This window comes from Oncorhynchus kisutch, linkage group LG22, assembly GCF_002021735.2.
Source record: "Oncorhynchus kisutch isolate 150728-3 linkage group LG22, Okis_V2, whole genome shotgun sequence".
Taxonomy (NCBI): domain Eukaryota; kingdom Metazoa; phylum Chordata; class Actinopteri; order Salmoniformes; family Salmonidae; genus Oncorhynchus; species Oncorhynchus kisutch.
In genome coordinates this window covers 42,154,499-42,178,661 of record NC_034195.2, presented here as the reverse complement: position 1 = coordinate 42,178,661, position 24,163 = coordinate 42,154,499, and the positions used below count along the sequence as shown (strand labels likewise).

Sequence of the window (24,163 nt, the reverse complement as noted above, 5' to 3'; positions counted from 1 at the left end):
TTGAAGGCCTTGTCAAGAGGCTTTTAACACAGCACTAAGTTACCAACATTTTACATAGATTTCAAACTGGGTTCTAAAGAATAAACTATTGGAGAAAGCATGAATCATAGCAGAATATAAACGTTTTTGCTTTAGGGATAAAGAACATACAAGAATGATGTAGACTGTAACAAAAAGACAAAGTGTCAGATGATCAAAGCTCTACTTGAAGACTTAACATTAAACGTATCCTTCATCACACTGAATATCCACGACTGAGCATTTAATAACAAAAAACCTTGAAAGATTTTTTTACCACAATGTCTGTGTTTGTATTGCTTGTTCCATCACTTGCTCTGTAATACGAGGACAATAGTGGGGGGTGGGTAGGCAGAACGGACATTCATTGTGCATTGAGAAATAATTGAGCGCCGTCAAAGCCATTCATTCAAGACCTTGACGAGCGCAGCTCCGTAATTCAGCACCACAGTCTAGTGAACAGCGCACAACGAAGGATAACGAATGCCAGTGGATGGATTCAAACTGGCACAATATTTCCACACTTTATATTCAAACTAAAGTAATATTTCAGAGTAAAACTTAGTTGGATAAAGCTTTTCTCCACTCTCCGCTTGCGTGATGCCGGTGTATGCAAAAAGTGCTCTTTGGGATGACTCTCTGCTCCCGGCACCGGAGATCGGGGTCTAGATAGGCGTTAGGAGTGGTGTGGAGCTGCGGAAGAACCCCTCCATTCAGAAGGATGCTGGTGGGAAATGCCTGGAGACAGAGAGGACGAGATTTGTCGAAAGGCTCTAGAACTGCTGTCGGATCTATGTTCTAGGGGCGAAGTGCAAAACGACAATTGTGTGGATTTCATATACTATTTTCGAGATCTTGCCAGACCGAGATACTCAGACTCAGGTATGTTGTGCAATAATGTGAAATACAACATTTTGATTTAGCTATAACAATGAGATCGATGTTGTACAGGATGGTGAGATTTAAAACGTCTCAATTACTCAATCTCAGAAGTTTTAATCATCCACACTTTTGAAAAGAGCGTTATAATAGCACATTCGGCGGTTTTAAAACATTTTGCAAGACACTTTTTTCCAGTGAAAAGTGAGGTTTAGAAACGTGTTGCATAGTAGTCTATCTCAATATTATCCAGAACTGGATAGCAGTCTGTAGTGCATTTCCTTTTAAACAATGTAAACTACTTAGGCAAATGGCATACACTTAGGCTAGTGACTTCTCTGGTTAAATACAAAATAATTATAATATCCTTCAAGAGGTTGCCTGTGTTCATCAAGGCCTCTACAGCAGCACAAAAGGAGCGTTTTATTTGTGTGTGTTTTGACAGAGTGGAGGGGATAGGAGCCCCACCCATTTACCATTGCCCAGATAACATAATGCTTTGAAGTTCTTGCTCCCTGGGTCACACAACCATCCAGTGACAGCAGCACTCTAAATTATTCTAAGTGTGTTATATTCTAAAGGTTAATTTGACTGTTTGTTTTTGACTATTTGACTATTTGTTTCAGCTGTATATTGAGTTTGACAACTAAATTACCTTTAAGTGACAAATAGTGATGATTGATCAAATTGAAATGTTGTTGGTACCTCAGTCCAACCACCACACACTATCAAGTCACAGACCAGAGTGGTATGTGAGGTCTCTTGTTACACCGTAGGTTAGCTACTGGGCTTGACTGATGTGTTTATTAAACATGTTACAAATTCCATTAAACATGCATGATTCTACAGAAGTTCTGCTAACAGATCTTTTCCCGGTTACTCTGTGACCTATTTACTGCAGGTTGCTCCACATAAGCAACGTTTTATAGATGTAAAACTATTCAAACCGCCCAGGAAAGGGTGGGAACTAGTTTTGACCCTCCCATGTTGCCATCCATATCTGAATAATAGAGGATCACTATGAAACTTGATGCTTTGGTTTTGGTCAGACCCACTTGTGGAAAGAGTCTAATCTGGTCTGGACAGTTACAAATAGGATTTTTTGTCTGAAAATAAGTGGCCATAAAGCTGCATAAACTGCTGGTATGAAATGCCTACGGGCAATGGACAGATGAGAAAAGTCCATATGACATCCTCTGGTAATTTACATCCAAATCCATCAAGGACAGAGATGAGGTTAAGGAAACTTCTCTTTCTGTGATTCTCACACAATCTTCTCGTGCTTAACAGAGCCTCTCTCTGTGGCAGTGGGATAGCATTGTCAGTAACAAGTAGCTTTCTGTGGATCCAACAATCTGTTACTGCAGCCCTTCTAGGGGAAAAACAATCAATCGGTTCTAAAGGTCCCTCTCTCTCTAGTCTCTCAATCCCCCATATCAAAATGACCTCTCACCTTTGCAATTGTGACTTATTGACATAATGTTGGTGGTGCTGCTGCTGTAGGTTTATTGAACCATGACAGTCAGTGTGCTTCCCTAGAGGAACTAGACAACTGTTTAATGAAAGGCCACAACCTGGACTTCCCCTCTCTATGGATGAGTAGCAGACTAATATAAACAACACAATGGGTCTAATGGGAGAGCCAATATGACACACTGCCTACAGGCCTGTATGGTGTAGGAGTCTTCTATAATGAGACCACAAGGGGGCAGCTAGGACCCTCAGAGGGCCATTTATCGCCAAAGTATCTCAACTTCATGAAAATCTAAACTTTAGTAGATCAAAACCTACTGAGTGTTGTGGATGTGTACGGATCTGTGAGGACGATGAATATTATAAAACATTATATAGAACTAATGTGATCATTCAGTGATGAAATCCCTACACTCCTAAAAAAAAGTGCTATCTAGAACCAAAAAGAGTTCTTCGGCTGTCCCCATAGGAGTAAACATTGAAGAACCCCTTTTGGCTCCAGGTAGAACTCTTTCCACAGAGGGTTGTACATGGAACCCAAAAGAGTTCTACCTGTATCCAAAAAGGGTTTTTACCTGGAACCAAAAAGCGTTCTCCTATGGGGACAGCCGCAGAACCCTGTTGGAACCCCTTTTTTCAAGAGTGTACTCTCAACAGAATGAGGCACTTCAAAAAGCTTCTTAGGAACATGTTTATGTTCATGCCTGTCTCCTGTTTCTGTAGTGTGAGGCAGCTTGATGTACAAACACAGCCCCTGGACAGGAAGCTTTTCTATCACAGGGCCTTAATGCTGAGTGCCAAGCAGAGAGGCACTTGGTCCCATTTTTACAGTCTTTTGTATGTCTCGGCTCCGGATCGAACTCCCAACCTTCTAATTTCAGGGCTCACAAGACCACTGAGTTGGTCTCCGTCTTCCGCATACGTCCTGCATTAAACGTCACGTCACAGTGGTTCTCAATCTAATCTTTCTTGCTATAGCCCATGTAATGTTAGTGATTATCCAACATTTCTTCATCAAAATCTCAGGATTAAATCAGAGGTTTGTCAGCTTGATTGTTACTTTAGCACCCACTGAATGCAATAAGTGAATGGTTTTGATGCAGCATCCATGTGAAGTGTCAAAGTATCAGTAATAATTGATCAATCAGTAAACATGTATTCCCTAACAGCAGGAGATACACTTTGGACGCCACTGTTTTGGTAAAAGGCTGAGGGATGGGGCTGGAGTAGCTTCCCTGGAGGTATTGCAATGCAAGACTAGGGCTGGAGAAATGTAGCCACTTTTAAATTCATAGACAGAGCTATGGATGCAAGGACTGAGCCTCCATGATATAACAAAATACAGTTTTAACTATGTTTTGAGGCTGTGCAATGTTTGTTTACATTTACGTTGTTTAACCCTTCCTTTATGTTTCAGGTCAAATTGACCCAGAACAGAAATACTATTTTACGTAACTTTTCCACTATGACCCTTCATCTACTTTCCGAAATATGGTTCTCAAACTGGTAAAACAATTAATTAATTAATACAAAATGAGTGACATACATGGATGTTCTGGGTAAATTTGACCCGCAATTTGACCCCTGCAATTTGACCCCCGCAATTTTACCTTGACATTGTTCTACCGTATATAACCTTGGTCTAGAAACAAGCTGCTTTCTGCACAGGAATGGTGCTGATCACATATAAACTGTGATGAGCAACACTTCATCTGAAGTCAATTTGACCTTGACATCAACCTTTGACCTTTATGCTAGAGACAAATGATCTTCTGTGCAATAAAGATCTATCCATGATGATCACAAGGATGTAAGTATGTTTTCCCTGTGATGTTGAGAGGCCGAGGGGACAGTGGCCTGAAGTTTGGCAAAAAAATAGTAAAAAATGTCATGAATGTCATAAAATAGTTCCCAATATAGTATTTCTCAAGACTGTTGGTGCCTTTACATTTGATTGTTTTTACACACATAATTTATAAGCAGGGGTTGGAACCGGTTCAAGGAACAGAACCGAAAACCATAAAATAAAAAATAAAAATAGGAACAGAACCAGAACCGAGAACAAAAGTGATCTATACTGTTCCGGAACAGAAAAAGCATGGGAACTGGTAATAATGTTATTTTACATTCCAGGGATTTTTTTCTTAAAAGAACATAACAAAGCACCTATGCAAAGCCCTGACTTTGTCACTCAGAAACCTATTCCAGTGTCTTCATGCCTGACAGCTGAAAATCTTTGCCAGTGTGTGTGTAGGCTACCTGACCCTCCCGATGCCCCTCCCCCTCACTCAGAAGCATAGTCTGTGGGGGGTAATTTTGTAATAATAATGTATATTCTTTTTGTTTTTGCTCCATCCCATGCCTACGCCCCTGGTGCTACTTTGCACACACAAGCTCGTTAGTTAGCTAGCTAGCTCTGGTCTAGCTCTCGTCAGCTCTAGGTGGCATTATGTGTAATGTAATGGAACTGAGAGTCATGATAAAGGGCTAGCTCTGGTCAAAATGTTAGTTAAGCCAACTCAAAGACATCCAAAGTTCCTTCATAGAAGCGCTCCTCTGTAGGTACAATTCTGTGGACCTAATCCAGATAATGCATGTCATAACAACAAGATGCCCAGTGCATCATGCACAGTGCTCTCCTCACCCACGAATTTCAGTTGCATCTCTCATCCTACACTACACTTGTCTGTCCACTGCATGTAGATAGCCTGCCCTGCTCCATAGAAACCTGCTCTATCCATTTGTGAAGTCATTTCATGTCGAGCTATGATTTCAGAAGTTTAAAAATTAACAGAAATAACAATATAAACATACTTTTTTGGGGTTCGAATCTGTTCAGAACTGTATTTTTCTGGTCAGAACAGTGGAACTGAGCAAAAAAAATGATGGTTCTGTTCAGAACAAGACAATTGGTAAATAATTTCGGTTCAAACACCTGTTTATAAAATATTGTATTGAAATATGTGAGAAAATGTGTGATTCCATAAACTGTCAGAAACTAATTTGATAGTTTAGCAGACATACTGTAAATAAATAATCTTTCACACATTCTTTGACAGACTGTGGATCTTGAATTGTAGTAGTGTTTTTTGTCATTTTAACCTTGGCTTCTTTTAAAAGCTGTTTTCACACGTTGCTCTCATAGCCTGTCTGAGCTTCTGCCTGTCTGAAATGGAACACAGGATCTATTATGCTTACAGTGTGAAATATCAGAGAGGTTCAATTCATTTATATGGATAGACCCTATCAAGGGCACCACATGTTGTTCCACCATAACGTGTTCTCTAATCCACAGTATGAGCAAACGCAACCATAGCAGGGCTGCCTAATTAGTACATTATATCCCCTACACAGCACATTGAATACACATAGTCCTATACATACTGGATGTACAATTATTAAAAAAATGATTTGCACATGTGAAATCAGCATGTCTACACATTTGGGCTGTGTGTGTGTGTGTGTGTGTGTGTGTGTGTGCTAGTGTTGGGTGGTTGCTGGGTGGTTGATTAATACAATATTAATAATTAAAATAATTAAGCCAGTGCTAATTAAACATGTCAGTCAGTGTTCCTTTGAGAAAGTTTTTAACCCTGTGTCGTGTTTGTAATGAATTGAGCTGCAGATTTAATTAGAGGCAGTGGTATTTAGAGCACATTATATTGATTGCACCTTGTCAGTTTTAGGATAGGAAGAGCAGATTTGTCCTAGGAGGGCTGGGAGTTTGGTGGGACAACAACTTTCATACATTCAATTAGCAAGGGAAAGAGCAATTCTGCTTCCAAACTCCTCATATAGTGTCCTTGATTTCTTCTCTTTTTAGAACAGCCAAATTTAAACATACCAAAGATTGTCAAAATAGCAGACAACCAGATGAGTGAATCCTCAAAAACTGGTCCCACAATGTCTGGGCATGCCATCTATCTATGGCTTAGTGCAGAAGCCCCAGTTGGTCTCCAGTGCAGTATGTGGGCCAGCCCAATGAGCCCATGGATCCCTGGCTGCACACTGTGAATGTGTACTGCAGAGCTGCAAAGCCCAACCAGGATGGAGTGGTGGGAGGAATAACTCAACACCAAATGAGGCTACATTTCCCTCCACTGCTCTAGATAATCAAAGGGAAGTATGGCCGAGAGACAGTGTACACAATAGATCTGATTGGAAGCTATGGCAGTTGCAGGACACTGACAGGGGCTTATTGACTGTGGACCAAAAGCCCTAGGTGTCTGTATAGCCTGATTCACAATGACTGGGGAGGGGAGACACTACATTAACATTTTAGTAGACGCTCTTATCCAGAGCAACTTACAGTAGTGAGTTCATACATTTTCTCGTACTGGTTCCCATTGAAATCGAACCCACAAACCCTGGCGTGGCAAGTGCCATGCACCTACCAACTGAGCCACAGGGGACCACAGAGAGACAGGGTGAGCTCATTCATCAGGTAGTGAGATGCTCTTTCTGAGAACTGGAACTTATACTGATAGCCTGGTGTGTTCCATCTCAGACAAAAGACTGTTCCCTTTCACTGTCTGTGAGAGGCCATTTGAGATGGGAGGACTTACTGATGAGTTAATGTTGACTGAGCAGGACTCTATAACCTGCTAAAACCCATCTGAGTTTTTCATCCCTTGCTAATGGATACAATTGCAGGCCTCGTCTTAAAATCCAGAGGACAGTGTCCATAAAATTGTCCTTACGTCTTTCCTTACAGTGATGTTTATGATAAAGTACACATTTTTGTGCAATATCAAGATGAGGAAAACATTGAGAGATATAGAGAAAAGTCAATAACATAAATAATATGTTGATATCAATACAAAAAATATCTTTGTACTAACCCCTGACTTGCCCTAATTCCATCTCTCACAATGGTTCTGTCTGTCCAGATGTTTCGGTGAGCCTGCTGTCACTGTTGGTGACCACCTGTGGCCTGGCTCTTTTCGGGGTCTCACTCTTCTTTTCATGGAAGCTGTGCTGGGTGCCATGGTGCGACCGTGGCCTTCCCGAGGGCTTGAAGGATGGCCAGGGGGACCAGCAGCCAGTCCTGATGGAGATGGATGGGGTGGAGAATGAATACAGTGAGGACTGTGTCAAGGAGCCCTCAGGCCTTTTAGCACCAGAGTCAGCCATGAAGATCAGCCACACGTCCCCAGACATCGCCCTGGAGGTCCAGTCCAAGCCCAAGGAGAACCACATCCGCCACATTGCCCGCGTGCAGCGCCAGATCACTGAACCCACCTCCTCTGTCCGGTCAGCCCCACAAAACAGAAACAATAACAAGGCAATTCAACTAACCCTGTTGCATTAGGTCTATAGATAGCTAATGATAACTGGTTTCTCTACCCTCTGTAGGCACAACTCATTCCGCCGCCAGATGAACCTGTCCAACCCAGACTTCAACATGGGCCAGTTCCAGAGACAGGAGTCCCTAGCCACTCTGGGCCGGATCAAACCTGAGCTCTATAAGCAGCACTCCGTGGACACGGACGACGGCAGGAGGGCCGACAGCTGCGGCCGGATACACTTCATCCTCAAGTTCGACTGTGACCTGGAGCAGCTCATCATCAAGATCCACAAGGCCCAGGATTTACCGGCCAAGGACTTCACAGGAACCTCTGACCCTTATATCAAAATCTACCTGCTCCCCGACCGCAAGACCAAGCACCAGACCAAGGTTCACCGCAAGACCCTCAACCCTGTGTTCGATGAGGTCTTCCTGTTCCCTGTGGCCTACACTGAGCTGCCCACACGCAAACTGCACTTCAGTGTCTACGACTTTGACCGCTTCTCCCGCCACGACATCATTGGCCAGGTGGTGGTGGATAACTTCCTGGACCTAGCAGACTTCCCCAGAGAGACTAAACTCTGTAGGGACATCCAGTACGTCACCTCGGTAAGCTAAGCTCTTTATGTCTCTCAATACACTTCATATTGTCTTAGGTACATAGACAAGTAACAATAAATGCACAATTGTGACTTAATGAATTAGTGAATAAGGAGACATTATCTAAGAGAGTTTAGTGGAGAGTCACTGTTCCCCAAGAACCACCCCCATGGTGTTAAAAGAAGGCTAACATAAAAATATACTTAGATGGGTGAATAATACATGATCACACCAGGAAACACATGGGGTAGTGACCTACATTTCAGTTGGCAGTAAAGAGGCTGCTTTTACATGAGAGGATACAGAGCTGGAGATTGTCTAGATTATTCACATGGACTACATGGATTACTATAGGGAGTTGTAGCATACTGAAGGTTTCGATTGTTCCATTGAATCTCACTGGACATGTTAGGAAGGCTCTGAAGGCTTCTACAGTCTCATTGGAGTCTCACTGAAGATAGTCTGCAGTCTCAAGGCAGGGCTGTAGTCTCAGTTAAATATATACAGCACCAGTCAAACGTTTGGACACACCTAGTCATTCAAGGATTTTTCTTTATTTTTACTATTTTCTACATTGTAGAATAATGGTGAAGACATCAAAACTATGAAATAACACATATGGAATCATGTAGTAAGCAAAAAAAGTGTTCAACAAATCAAAATATATTTTATATTTGTGATTCTTCAAAGTAGCCACCCTTTGCCTTGATGATAACTTTGCACACTCTTGGCATTCTCTCAACCAGTTCCATGAGGTAGTCACCTGGAATGCATTTCAATTAACAGGTGTGCCTTGTTAAAAGTTCATGGTATGACGTGGAGAGGGTTAGTGGAAGATTGAAGGCAAATTAAAGACAGATCTAAGAGCTATCAATCCATTCACAGCCAGTCACTTTAAATAAGGTCGGACTTAGTGTTACGGCTTTCTTCCGTCGAAGGAGAGTCGGACCAAAATGCAGCGTGGTTAAATCGAGACATCTTTAGTAACGATGAAAACGAACAATACAAAAACAACAAACGGAATAGTGAAAACCTAATACAGCCTGTCTGGTGACAACTAACACAGAGACAGGGACAATCACCCACAAACACACAGTGAAACCCAGGCTACCTAAATATGGTTCCCAATCAGAGACAACGAGAATCACCTGACTCTGATTGAGAACCTCAGGCAGCCATAGACTATGCTAGACACCCCTACTCTGCCACAATCCCTATACCTACTAAAACCCCCAATACCACAACACAACACAAAATAACCCCATGTCACACCCTGGCCTGACCAAATAAATATATAAACACAAAATACTAAGACCAGGGCGTGACAGAACCCCCCCCCCCCCCCCAAGGTGCGGACTCCTGGCCGCACACTAAAACCCATAGGGGAGGGTCCGGGTGGGCGTCTGTCCACGGTGGCGGCTCCGGCTCGGGACATGGACCCCACTCCAACCAAGTCTTAGTCCCCCTGTAACGCATCCTTTGATTGGCGACCCTCGCCGCCGACCTTGGCCTAATAACCCTCACCAAGTACCCCACTGGACTGAGGGGCAGCTCGCGACTGAGGGGAAGCTCGGGACTGAGGGGAAGCTCGGGACTGAGGGGAAGCTCAGCACTGAGGGGAAGCTCAGCACTGAGAGGAAGCCCAGCACTGAGGGGAAGCCCAGCACTGAGGGGAAGCCCAGCACTGAGGGGAAGCTCAGCACTGAGGGGAAGCTCAGCACTGAGAGGAAGCCCAGTACTGAGAGGAAACTCAGGCAGGTAGTAGGCTCTGGCAGATCCTGGCTAGCTGGTGGTTCTGGCAGATCCTGGCTGACTGGCGGATCCTGGCTAGCTGGTGGTTCTGGCAGATCCTGGCTGACTGGCGGATCCTGGCTGACTGGCGGATCTGGAAGATCATGGCTGACTGGCGGATCCTGGCTGACTGGCGGATCTGGCTGCTCCATGCAGACTGGCAGCTCTGGCTGCTCCATGCAGACTGGCGGCTCTGGCTGCTCCATGCAGACTGGCAGCTCTGGCTGCTCCATGCAGACTGGCAGCTCTGGCTGCGCTGAACAGGCAGGAGACTCCAGCAGCACTGTAGAGGAGGAAGGCTCTGGCTGCGCTGAACAGGCGGGAGGCTCCGGCAGCGCTAGAGAGGAGGAAGGCTCTGGCAGCGCTAGAGAGGAGGAAGGCTCTGGCAGCGCTAAACAGGCGGGAGACTCCGACAGCGCTGGAGAGGAGAAAGGCTCTGGCTGCGCTGAACAGGCGAGGCGCACTGAAGGCCTGGTGCGAGGTGCTGGAACTGATGGTACTGGACAGAGGACACGCACAGGAAGCCTGGTGCGGGGAGCTGCCACCGGAGGACTGGTGTGTGAAGGTGGCACAGGATGGACCGGACCGTGAAGGTGTACTGGAGAGCCTGAGAGCAGGGCTGGCACAGGATGTGCAAGGCTAGGTAGGTACACAGGAGGCCTAGTGCGTGAGGCTGGCACACTCTTCACCAGCCGACTAACACGCACCTCAGGACGAGTATGGAGCGCTGACCCAGGTGCCATCAAATCCCCAACACGCTCCGTCGGACGAATATCATACCTAAAGCACCAAACTAGCAACTCCCTCATAACTCTCTCCTCCACTTTCCCCATTAACTCCTTCACAGTCTCTGCTTCACTCACCTCCAACACCGGCTCTGGTTCTGGTCTCCTCCTTGGCTCCTCACGATAAACATGGGGAGTTGGCTCAGGTCTGAACCCTGACTCTGCCACACTCTCCCTGAGCCCCCCCAAGAAGTTTTTGGGGCTGACTTTCGGGTTTCCTTGCCAACCGTGTTCCCTCGTATCGTCGGCTCCTATCTTCGGCTGCCTCTGCTCTCCTAAGTGCCTCCACCTGTTCCCATGGGAGGCGATCTCTTCCAGCCAGTATCTCCTCCCAAGTGTAACAACCTTTGCCATCCAAAACGTCTTCCCATGTCCATTCCTCCTTTCGCTGTTTCTGCTGTCGCTGCCTGTTACCACGCCACTTGGTCCGGGTGTGGTGGGTGATTCTGTTACGGCTTTCTTCCGTCGAAGGAGAGTCAGACCAAAATCCAGCGTGGTTAAATCGAGACATCTTTAATAACGATGAAAACGAACAATACAAAAAAAAACAATACCACAACACAACACAAAATAACCCCATGTCACACCCTGGCCTGACCAAATAAATATATAAACACAAAATACTAAGACCAGGGCGTGACACTTAGAGTAGATATTTTCACAGTTTTCCTCAGGTCAGACTTTCACATGTTGACTCTCAGAGAATGTCAAGCTTGGCGACTTCCTAGATAAAAAAAAGTAAGAAAATCTACATCTACACCCTGTGTCATGCGGGTGAGCTCACTTGGAAGCCATAGGTTTGCCTTAAAGTGTAAGCAAGTACCCACACACAAACGGCCACACACACACAGACATAATGTAGACAAACATAATGTACACAAATACACACGCGCACACACACAGCCACTCAGCCAACTGGGCCAGCCCCCCTGGGAACAGAGCATGGGACATCAGAAGTCCAAGCACTAGTCCATGCATAAATCATACCTCAGGGTGAAGTTGGGTTTCAAACATCCCATATGTAACATAAAAGCTGTAACCTGGCATCACATTTGGCCTTAAAGTGCTACATCTCCATAAACAAAAACTGTAGGATCGCATGAAGAGTAAGGAGGTCAAGAATAGTGTTTGAAAAAAATGTTACACACCACCTACTTATTTGATAACATAAATTACAAGTAATGCTAAATGTTTGAAATGTTTTTTTTTTTACCATATCCCACACCTTCCAGGGCCAGAGAGAGATACAAATACCCATACAAGTGCACCAGCTCCAAACCTTTTACTTGGTCTCTATAAGCCTCTAGGTCAGACAGCCACCTTTATGAGTGTTGAATTGAACTGTTAGACAATAGAACAGGATCAATGGCGGTTTATCCTGTCAGGAAGATGAAGGATCTGGATCTGGGACCTGTTACTGTTTACCACTTTGGTAACACTATTAATTAGACACAGCTTAACTAATCTATTCTAGAACTCAGTAGAAGACCAATAGCCTCTTCAGGTTCACATTAATTGTTGGGCTGTTATAACAAAGATTACAAAGAGCGCAGTAATCTGTGTCCTAGCTACAACATTCAATAGTACTGATCTGAGCCAACTTGGGACATATTGTAATTAGATAAGATTTTTGATTAATAGAATGACTGTGTGGCATGATCCATTGCAGATGGTTTACTTTTAGTAGTGGTTTCTTTGCAGAAATTCGACCACGAAGGCCTGATTCACGCAGTCTCCTCTGAACATGCTGAGATGTGTCTGTTACTTGAACTTGTGTGGCCGTGTGTGTGCCGGCTAAGGAGTATTGGTGTCTCTGAGGGGTCTTTGGCCTGGTTTGCTAACTACCTCTCTCAAGAGTGCTGTTTATTAAGTCAGAACATCTGCTGTCTCTGCCACTGCCTGTTACCAAGGGTGTACCCCAAGGCTCAATCCTAGGCCCCACACTCTTCTTAATAGGACTAGGCTCCTTTTTTCTCCACTTACTGTCTGAATGACGTGCCCAAAGTAAACTGTCTGTAGCTCAGGCCCAGAAGCCAGGATATGCACATAATTGGTACCATTGGAAAGAAAACAATTAAGTGTGTAGAAATGTTTAAATTATGTAGGAGAAAATAATACAATAGATATGGTAGGAGAAAATCCAAAGAAAAACCAACCAGAATTTTTTATTTTGAGAGACCATTCAATAGAAAGGTAATATTGAAAATTAGCTCCCTGGATGCAATTCCTATGGCTTCCACAGGGTGTCAGCAGTCTATGTTCAAGACCTGTAACTTAAAAAACAAATAAGAAATATCAGTTTTAGCAGAAGGATACAGTCTTGGAAATTTGTGTTTGCGCGCGCTATTAAGACATTACACACCTGGTAAAATCGGTTTCCTATTGAACATACTTCTTTCCGTAAGAAATATTATAGTTTGATTACATTTTAGGGTATCTGAGGAGTAACTAGAAACCTATTTTGACTTGTTGAAACAAAGTTTAGGGGTAGATTTTCGGATTCCTTTCTCTGCATGTTGAACGAGTGGAATACTCAAATCGATGGCGCCAACTAAACAGACTTTTTGGGATATAAAGAAGAATTTTATCAAACAAAGCAACACTAGATGTTATAGCTGGGACCCTTTGGATGACAAATCAGAGGAAGATTTTCAAAAAGTAAGTCATATTTAATCGTTATTTGTGAATGTATGAAACCTGTGCCGGTGGAAAAATATTTTAATGTGGGTTGCCGTCCTCAAACAATCGCATGGCATGTTTTCGCTGTAATAGCTACTGTAAATCGGACAGTGCAGTTAGATTAACAAGAATTTAAGCTTTCAGCCGATATAAGACACTTATATGTACATAAATGTTTAAAATCCATATTATTTATGATTATTAATTTGAATTGCGCGCACTCCAGTTTAACTGGAAGTTGTCCCACTAGCAGGACCCCTAGCCCTAAGAAGTTTTTACATCAACAACATAGCTCAGGCAGTAGGAAGCTCTCTCATTCATTTATATGCAGATGATACAGTCTTATACTCAACTGGCCCCTCCCTGGATTTTGTGTTTAATGCACTACAAAAAGCTTTCTTAAGTGTCCAACCAGCTTTCTCTGCCCTTAATCTTGTTCTGAACACCTTCAAAACAAAGGTCATATGGTTTGGCAAGAAGACTACCTCAGAGGGTTTAGAGCTTGGGGTAATCACCTCATACAAGTACTTGGGAGTATGGCTAGACGGTACACTGTCCTTCTCTCAGCACATATCAAAGCTGCAGGCTAAAGTTAAATCTAGACTTGGTTTCCTCTATCGTAATCGCTCCTCGTTCAGCCCAGCTGATGAACTAACCCTGATTCCGACGACCATCCTACCCACGCTAGATTATGGAGACATAATTTATAGATCGGCAGGTAAGGGTGCTCGAGTGGCTACATGTTCTTTACCATTCAGCCATCAGATTTGCCACCAATGCTCCTTATAGGACTCATCAGTGCACTCAATACTCCTCTGTAAACTGGTCGTCTCTGTATATCTGTCGCAAGCCCCACTGGTTGTTGCTTATTTTAAAAATCCTCTTAGGACTCACTCCCCCCTATCTGAGATATCTACTGCAGCCCTCATCCCCCACATACAACACCCGTTCTGCCAGTCACATTCTGTTAAAGGTCCCCAAAGCACACACATCCTTAGGTCGCTCGTCTTTTCAGTTCGCTGCAGGTAGTGACTGGAACGAGCTAGAAAAAAAACAGTGTTCATTGTTTGCAGTAACTTCGCAAACGGACTTGGCAGTTTCACTATTATTGATTCCAGCTTTAAGGCATTATCTAGGCCTATGAGAGTGATGCAGCTCTGCATTTTCATTTTCGTATTTTAAGGTAATCTATAAATATATTCAGGCCCTATGTTCCTCCAGGAATGAAGAGAATTAAGTAAGTAATATAAATATTTTGAGGAGTAAAGTACGTAAAGGGCAATCCATTTATCAGGTTGAGAGAATGACAGAGGGAAGAGGAAAAGGTCAATCAGGATGATTTACTAGGCCAACTGCTGAGAGAAGACCTGTCACCACTGAAAAGCAACACATCCAAATGTTGTTCTGTCACGTTCTGACCTTAGTTATTTTGTTATGTCTTTGTTTTAGTATGGTCAGGGCGTGAGTTGGATGGGTAGTTTATGTTCTTTTTTCTATGATTTGGGATTTCTGTGTTTGGCCTGGTATGGTTCTCAATTAGAGGCAGCTGTCAATCGTTGTCCCTGATTGAGAACCATACTTAGGTAGCCTGGTTTCACTTTTAAGTTGTGGGTGGTTATTCCCTGTTTAGTGTTTTTGTCTTCCACCTTACGGGACTGTTCGTTTGTTATTTATTGTTTTGTTCAGTGTTCTAGTACTTAATTAAAAGCTATGAACACTTACCACGCTGCGCATTGGTCCTCCTCTCTTTCTCCCAACGACGAAAGTTACATGTTCACATTCCCACAAGGTTCATTGAGTATTAAAGGCCCAGTGCAGTCAAAATTCAGTTTTCTGTGTTTTATATAATATTGTACAACAGCTGATGAAACACTATACATTTGGTCACACTTTATTTGGATAGTCTATGTAGATGCTCCACAGATGGTCATACTATCTTTATTTTTTATTTCACCTTTATTTAATTCTTAGGGATAGGCGTCCCGTTGTGCAGCGCCTTGTGTCACCATCGCAGATTTTAGAGAAACAACAAGTGTCGGTACATAAGTGTCTTATATCGGCTGAAAGCTTAAATTCTTGTTAATATAACTGCACTGTCCAATTTACAGTAGCTATTACTGTGAAAAAATGCCATGCTATTGTTTGAGGAGAGCTCCTAACAACAAAACACTTTTTCACCACGATAGGTTTGATAAATTCACCTCTGAAGGTGAAATGTGTACTTATATTTGGAAATCTTGCTCTGATTTATAATCCAAAGGGTCCCAGAGATAACAGAGATAGTGTCGTTTTGTTAGATAAAATCCTTTTTCATATCCTAAAAAGGTCCATATAGCATGCACGATCGATTTTGTATTTCCACTCATTCAATTTGCAAAGAAAGGAATCTGGGAAAATCTAACCCTAAACATTGTTTCAATCAGTCAAATCACGTTCGTATGTATTCCTCAGAGATCCTAGAATGTAACCAGACTTTACTATATCATTAGGGGTGTAGTATATCCTATAGGCCACAAGATTTGTTCAGAGAGCGACTCCTTCATGGCACGCAGATGATGCGGGCGGTCTTCACTTGATCGACTGTAACGTTGTCAAATAAGCACCAAATCGGGGTCAAACAAAGCTAGCTAGATAGCCAATGGGCTGGGCTTTACGGGAATATCTGGAAACCCAGTATCTGTCGCAAAATGTAGCTGCTAACCTTGTGCGACATCAAGCCTTTTCATTTTGAACAAAAATTCTAAGAATATGGAGTTATGAAGTTATGAAAACTGGTTGTTTTGCAAATGTTGAACTTATAATATGGCTACTAATACTGGAGAAGCTAAATCAAAGTCCAAGTATACAGATTTGACGATATCCTAGCAGAAAATTTTTATATGAATGTGAATGCCTCCTTCACTATTTGCCCAATTATACCTGGGTGACTTCACACTAAATGTCATGTAGTTTGCTCATACTTCAAGTTATCCATTTGAAACTTTGCACATACACTGCTGCCATCTTGTGCATAGATGTAGGACCTGTTCTGTTGCATTTCAAAAAAATAGTAGTTTTTTTATTTTGTATTTTCTTCTACCAGATCTATTGTGTTATATTCTCCTACATTCAATTCTCATTTCCACAAACTTCAACGTGTTTCCTTCAAATGGTACCAAGAATATGCATATCCTAACGTACAGTCAACACAATAGAAAAATGTGTATACAGTGTGTGCAACTGAAGTAAGGAAGTAAGGCAATAAATAGGCCAATAGTGGCGAAGCAATTCCAATTTTGCAATTAACACTACAGCTGCAGCGATCGGTAAGCTGCTCTAACAGCTGATGCCTAAAGTTAGAGAGGGAGATAAGTCTCCAGCGTCAGTGATTTTTGCAATTCGTTCCAGTCATTGGCAGCAGAGAACTGGAAGGAAAGGCGGCCAAAGGAGATGTTGGCCTTGGGGATGACCAGTGAAATATACCTGCTGGAGCGCGTGCTACGGGTGGGTGTTGCTATGGTGACCATTGAGTTGAGATAAGGTGGAGCTTTACCTAGCAAAGACTTATAGATGACCTGGAGCCAGTGGGTTTGGCAACGAATATGTAGCGTTAATAAGAAACTGCTTGTTAAGGTTACGGTTAGGATTAGGTTTAGAATAAGGGTAAGTGTAGGGTTAGGATAATGGTTAAGTTTAGGGTTAGTAGATAGTTAGTTGAAATGTTACTGATGTAGAGCATCTACAGATGGACTTCCCTAACAAAGTGTTACCAAAAATTGGATCAGTGTTATTTCCTGATAGTTGCTGGTTGAAAATACAATCTACACAGGACCTTCTAATCAGCAGGTTTGCATGGGCGGAAGTTTCGGCTTTCCATAGTGGCGTCACCATGTGGTAAATTCGTTAATAGACCAATAACAAAGAGAGTTTTCAGTTTACTCCAGTTTTCCCCTCCCCATTCTAAGTCATTTTTGCTCAATAAATAAAGTACTTCATTGTTACCCAGAAATGATTTGATATTGATATAAAACGCCTGCATTGGGCCTTTAAGAATCTTTTATTCACAAGATGACAACAGAATCATCCCAAACTCTGTTATTGTTAACTAGTCAAACATGAGTACTACCTTAGGTGGTTCTAATGTGTTAGCTTACTCTGATTCTGTCAGTGTACATTTAGCAGATAGCAGCCCAGGGTAGCACAGCTAAAGTGGGGAATCATGTCGTTCCACAGTGGGTCACAACTGCTGACTTACTGTCTGATGTTGTAATAAGATGACATGGTCTTACACACGCCGGCTATCGCAAAGCCATTTCCCCTCTCCATCTCCCTTTGTCTCCCTCGGTTTCTCTCTACTAACATGGTAGCAGCACACCCTGTCTATTAAGAGGCCCTTTAAAAAGAGAGAGAGCGAGATCCCAGGGTGATGGATAATTACAGAAGATAGACTGCCAGCATTCTCACTCAGCCATATTGGGGGCCTTTAGAGCTCCAGTGTAATTTCATGGAAAGACCACAAGTTACCATAATTCCACCACTGACTTGATTGAAGTGCATCAACGAATAGAGAGGACTGTTATGCTATAGTCTGCAGATGGAAGTGGTTCATTTGATTATTTAGTCTGAGAGGGATGGGTTATATAGTTCCACCCCTAATCTCTCCTCTCCAAATCACACACAGACATGCTCGGCCTCTGCGCGCGCACACACACACACACACACACACACACACACACACACACACACACACACACACACACACACACACACACACACACACACACACACACACACACACACACACACACACACACACACACACACACACACACACACACACACACACACACACACACACAGAGGCCGAGCATGTCTGTGTGTGATTTGTACCACTTTACGATGGAAACCTCATGCTGTGCGTTCTGAGTGACCATATCGGTATTGCAAAGTGTGGACTGATGATTATGTAGGTTAGAGGTCACTGTGGTTCCTTGCCCTATGTTGACAGCCTTGATAAATCAACTCCTTTGTTTGATTCAATTGATAGTGATATTGGACACGGGCCAGAGAGCAGTATTAGCGCGCCCTAATGTTGTTTTGGATACAGTAGATTGCATTAGATCTGCCATTACAACCATCCAGAAAGAACACTTATTGATGCTTTGGATGGATGTGCCAATTTGACATTTTCCACCATGGCACCTGACCTTTTTCAAACTCCCTATCAATGTCATGGTCTAAAAAATTAAGGCAACAACAACCTCCAAAATCATTCACATTCCTTGCAGGACAGGACATGAATTACAATGCACAAAGAACAAGACAATAAACAGCATACATTATTAGTGTCCTTAGCAACCATGTCCATTGATCTCTGGTGGATGTGATGCAAGGTGTTTTAGAGGCTTTGAAATGGAACATCAAAGTAATTAACTACCAGAGTTGAGACCCATTTATAGCAACATGCATTTTTCATATACAGCACATTAGAATAATGTAGCACATCAGACAGCATGTTATTCTTAAACTTTTAGCTTAACTTTTGAAGTCACATTTTGGGACACTATTCCTACAGGCATTCATTTTCCAATTCAGGTCCGTCATCATTGAGTGAGCAATGAGCATAAATGGAGCTGTGTTTGCCTTTCAGTATATTCAAACTTCTGTTACTTCATCAGTGAACATATTCCCTTAGTAAAACCCATTCCATAGAGAACACAGTGTGCTATATGAGGAACTAAACCAAGTTGCCAATATTGACGATGGGCTTGTCAGAGCCATGACAGCCAGGCAGAGAAGCCGGATATCCCTGGCAACAGAGCTCCAGCAGAGTGTGAGCTAGCTAGCTTCTCAGGGAGGCTGTGTGTGTGTGATACTGGGACTGACCACTGACCAGGCAGGAGGTGACCAGGTCAGTCCTGATAATGAGCGCTTCTCTGTGGAGAGCTGGACTGACCTTTCCTGCTGATGCAGAATAATGGGGCTTCCCTCCCACTGAGCCCAGGGGCCTGCTGACAGGAACCTTCACACAGGGGGAATGATCTGTTATAACACGCCTGTAGAGCTAAGGGTTAAGGCGCACACTCGCACCAGTGGGGGCTGCTGAGGGGAGGACGGCTCATAATAATGGCTGGAATGGAATGGCATCAACCACATGGAAACCACATGTTTGATGTATTTGATACCTTTCCACCTATTCAGCTCCAGCCATTACCACGAGCCCGTCCTCCCCAACTAAGGTACCACCAACCTCGTGACACGCACACAAACACGCACTCACACAAAGCTTCATTCAGATGTCAGGCTAGTGCTAGCCAAGCCTGAAGATGCTGCTTATTTAGAGTGGGCTCCCACCTTCTAAAACCTACAGGATTAACAGGGTTGTCAGGGTTACCTACCATTGTGAGGTGCATGCCTCAACTGGAGGTGAGACTCGTGGCCTCCATATTCCCTGCCGGTAACTAACCTTGTGAGCGATGCTGGTGTCTGACGAACGCATCACTCTCTCACAGAAAATCTATTTTCAAAGGTGATAATTGGAGTGCTGCTCTTCCTGTTAACTCAAACACGGTTCACTGTGAACCAGCAGAATCTCTAACAGGGATGCCAGAGCTATAATGTATGGTGACATCGTGAGACATTCAGTTACTAAACATTTTTCATTGCTTTGTAGGACAATGTGGACTTGGGCGATCTCATGTTCTCCCTGTGTTACCTACCAACGGCTGGAAGGCTGACCATCACAATGATCAAGGCTAGGAACCTCAAAGCCATGGACATCACTGGAGCCTCAGGTAGGGTCAACCATGTGGGGACTGGGGCTCTAGTCTAATATGACAGGGTAATATATCAAATGGAATTGTAATTTCTGTCTCCCGGTCTTTTAATAACATTGGCCAATGAGCAGAAGGCATGACAAAACATATCAACGTAGCGTGACTGTTGAGGAGGCCATGTCTGCATCCGAAATGGCATCCTATTCCCTGTATAGTACAGTACTTTTGACCAGAGGCCTAATGCGGACATGTTACTCCTTGAGTTGACCCTTTCCCTCCCTGTGTCCCAACTCTCTCTAGATCCCTATGTGAAGGTGTCTTTGATGTGTGAGGGACGGAGATTGAAGAAGAGGAAAACGTCCACCAAGCGAAACACTCTGAATCCAGTCTACAACGAAGCCATAGTATTTGATGTCCCTCCTGAGAACATTGATCAGATCAGTCTCCTAATAGCAGTGATGGACTACGATCGGTAAATACATGAAAACATTTTGCAAAGCTTCTATGAACTGAACCCCCCTATCGTTATGGCAGCAGTTTCTGTACTGCAATGAAAACAGTATATCAGACATATCCAAACACATAGCTGAGCCTCCCTAAGTGTAACACGTTTTAGTTGTTCATGGGTTTGGAAAGCAGCTGGCATTCTGTTAACCCAGTTCAATAGAGAGAGAGTGAAAACAACATTAATAAAAAAAACGAAAAGGTTGACGAACAAGCCTGGAGAAAACCGAGTACAGACTCCTTGCCTCCCGATGCTGTTCAGAGTAAATGATATAAGGAGTTGATATAATCTGCCAAACATCACTATAATTATTACACCAAAGAACACGCTGTTGGACAGGACACCAAACCTACAGGGCCTTTTATTCTGTAAGACATACTTACGATATTATTTTTATTATCATTAAGTGAAAATGTGTAGACAAGCACAAATCCACATGATTTTAAACACAAACATGAATGGGAGTGCATGTATGGAAACAGAAGGTTTTGATGATACTGTATGTTTGATGTGACCCCCATCCCACAGTGTAGGTCACAACGAGATCATTGGAGTGTGTAGGGTGGGCAACGAGGCAGAGAGCCTGGGTCGAGGACACTGGAACGAGATGCTGTCGTACCCCCGCAAGCCCATCGCCCACTGGCACCCCCTAGTAGAGGTACAGTTTGTGTGTGTGTGTGTGTGTGTGTCAATCCATTAATACTGTATGTCCGCCCGTCCGTCTTTCTATGGGAGTCAATGTGTATACTGATGGAAGAAAGACTCTTTTATCCTTGACATTATGACCACACATCTCAAAGGGAAGTAGACAACAAGCCATAGAGCTCTCCTTCTCCAGCGTGTATAGGGACAATAAAAGACAAGCGGGATTACACAACATAAATGTCTACTTGACTTGATGTGCCATAAACACAACAATCCATCCATGTAGCTGGAGAGGAAGAGGCTTCATTCACTAAGCTATTTAGAAACACTACTCCTCCACCCTCATTAATTGACCAGAAACAGTTCCTGGACTATGTACATATTTACAGTCATGCAGGCAACACAGTGAAATAACCGAAGTGCCTGTCATTGACTAACATTGTAGCTGCACAGTCAGACCTGGGGTGTATTCACTAGAACCAAACGGAAGCTTACTTAACCCATCAACCACACGCACGCACACACGCACACACACTTGACTTTTCATTATTTCCCCCGGCGGCTGTTCATGCCTTGGTGTTTTGAAATCTTTGTGCAAGACTCGCTGACCCTCAAGACCACAGACAGTTGTCATCAATAATTCACATCCCAGGCCACACCCTCTTTATTAATATTCTCTCTAAAACAGCCATTTAAACTGTGCTCAAACCTGACCTCTCTCTCTCTCTCTCTCCCCATCCATCCATCCATCCTTTTTAAGCTATTAAATGCCAGCTGGAAAATGCATGCTAGTTGTTAAAGGAACTGCGGTTTGAATTGGAGGTCTTGTAAAAGTAGAAACATTGAATTAGTGTCGTTATGAAACGGAGCATTAATGTTGTTATGAAACATTGAATTAGTGTTGTTATGAAACGGAGCATGGCATTGCAGAGGCACAGTGCGTGACAATTGATTTGTGGACAGCGGCACAACAGAACGCAAAGGGGGGCCGGGCCGTACACACAGAGGACAATGTTTGTGTAAAACGAATGAAATCTTCAGAGTGCATTATGTGACTTCAGCTTCCTAGTTTCCATTTGCCGAAATTAGATTTCACTTCTGAATCTTTCCTCTTCGTGCAATTCAGCTGCCCATTGTATTCCTAGACCTCATATACTGTAGCCTGGTTGTTATGTTCATCTCTCTGACTGTGTTTCTGTCTCCTATCTTTGTGTTCTCTAGTGGGTGGGCCAGGGGACTGCAGGTGGAAGTCAGGGCGGTTCCACCAACTCTCTGAAGACTCCTCCCTCACCATGATATTATTATTATTATTATGTGGAGAGCACAGGGTGGTGAAGAAGAGGATAAACAGAGTCTCAGCATCAAAAGAGTAGGAGAGAGCATTAAGCTGATGGTAGATGTTACACTCAGTTTCCCCAACACAGATTTAGCTTAGTCCTGTACTAAGAAACATGCTACATAGAGAATCTCCATTTAACAGTGCTTTTGATCCAGGACCAGGCTTAAACCATGTCCGAGAAACCAGCCCTATGTGCTCCCACCGCAGAGTCTGTGCCTCCATGACATTCTTGCATGGGGGACCATATTTAGTAAACTGCATGTCCAGTGGCCATTCATTAGTACTATTTGTTTAAATCGCAACAAAGTGTTCCAGTTTCAGTTGGGAGGTAACTGTATAGTCTTGTTTATGTCTTGTTTATCACACATTGTTACAATGAATTGGTATTTGTTCTTTGGGTACAGTGCATGGGTTCTTTCTTTTTCCCTGTAATATTGTCATTTCTAATGCTCTTTGGTTGATTACATGTGAAATACTAGCATACTGTAAACACAAAATGTACCATGAAACTAAGACTTAGTATGTAAATTGTCCTTTCAGATGTTACTAAATAAATATTTCTATAGTAGTTCCAGTGATTATACTGAAGAATGCACATACTTGTAGAAAGCTTTGACACAACATGCTCTACAGATAGTTTGAGGATAGTATGACCATCTGTTGATAAGCAGCATGCTAAGGCTACTGTGAGGGTTAGGTTTTTTTCACCTTTATTTAACCAGGTAGGCTAGTTGAGAACAAGTTCTCATCAGGTTTAGAATACGGGTAAAGGTTAAGGCTAGGGTCAGTGGATAGTTAGTTCGTAGAGCATCTACAGATGGACAATCCACAAAAAAAGTATTTAAGTTTACCACACAGGTGATTTTACGATCTCAACAGTGAATTGCTGTGTCAGGAAGAAAAAATAAAATAGACACACAGGCCTTAGAGCCTGTCCTGAACACTTTTCCCCACAAACCCACTCTCTTCACACCTGCGGTTGGAGGGTTGGGGGTTATAAGTCCCCAACTGGCCACAGACATTGACACACATGACGGATGCCAAGACTGTTGACAGCCAAACAAACAGTAACGAGGTGGGGTTGTGTCACACATGGAGCTAACAAAAATATATAGAAATGTCTGCTCTATCAAAAATGACAACCAACTGATTATAGCATTACCGCAAAAATGGAGGTAAATCGAAGGGGGAGATAGTCGACAGACAAGTTCCTTACCCTACATTAAAGACCAAAATGTTTAATAATAATAATAATAATAATAATGTTATAAATAAAAAAGTATACCAGTTCCATTTAAAGACCAACAAATTTACAGCTGTGCCATACAGGTTGCTAAATAGTTGGGAAGAGATTTTTTCCGATATGCTGATTCCATGGCACATGGTTTATGAACTGATACAAAGCAG

General features: G+C 43.1%; 1 protein-coding gene across 1 annotated transcript; it reads left to right on the top strand.

The window, feature by feature from the left end:
* Positions 1 to 415: 415 nt before the first annotated feature.
* Positions 416 to 23,324, top strand: syt9b (synaptotagmin IXb). Its single transcript, XM_020457039.2, has 7 exons — positions 416 to 900; positions 7,260 to 7,623; positions 7,726 to 8,266; positions 20,165 to 20,285; positions 20,568 to 20,739; positions 21,301 to 21,430; positions 22,639 to 23,324. Exons 1-7 carry the CDS (start codon positions 753 to 755, stop codon positions 22,711 to 22,713), a joined length of 1,551 nt encoding a protein of 516 aa, XP_020312628.1. The 5' UTR covers positions 416 to 752; the 3' UTR covers positions 22,714 to 23,324.
* The last annotated feature ends 839 nt before the right edge of the window (positions 23,325 to 24,163 follow it).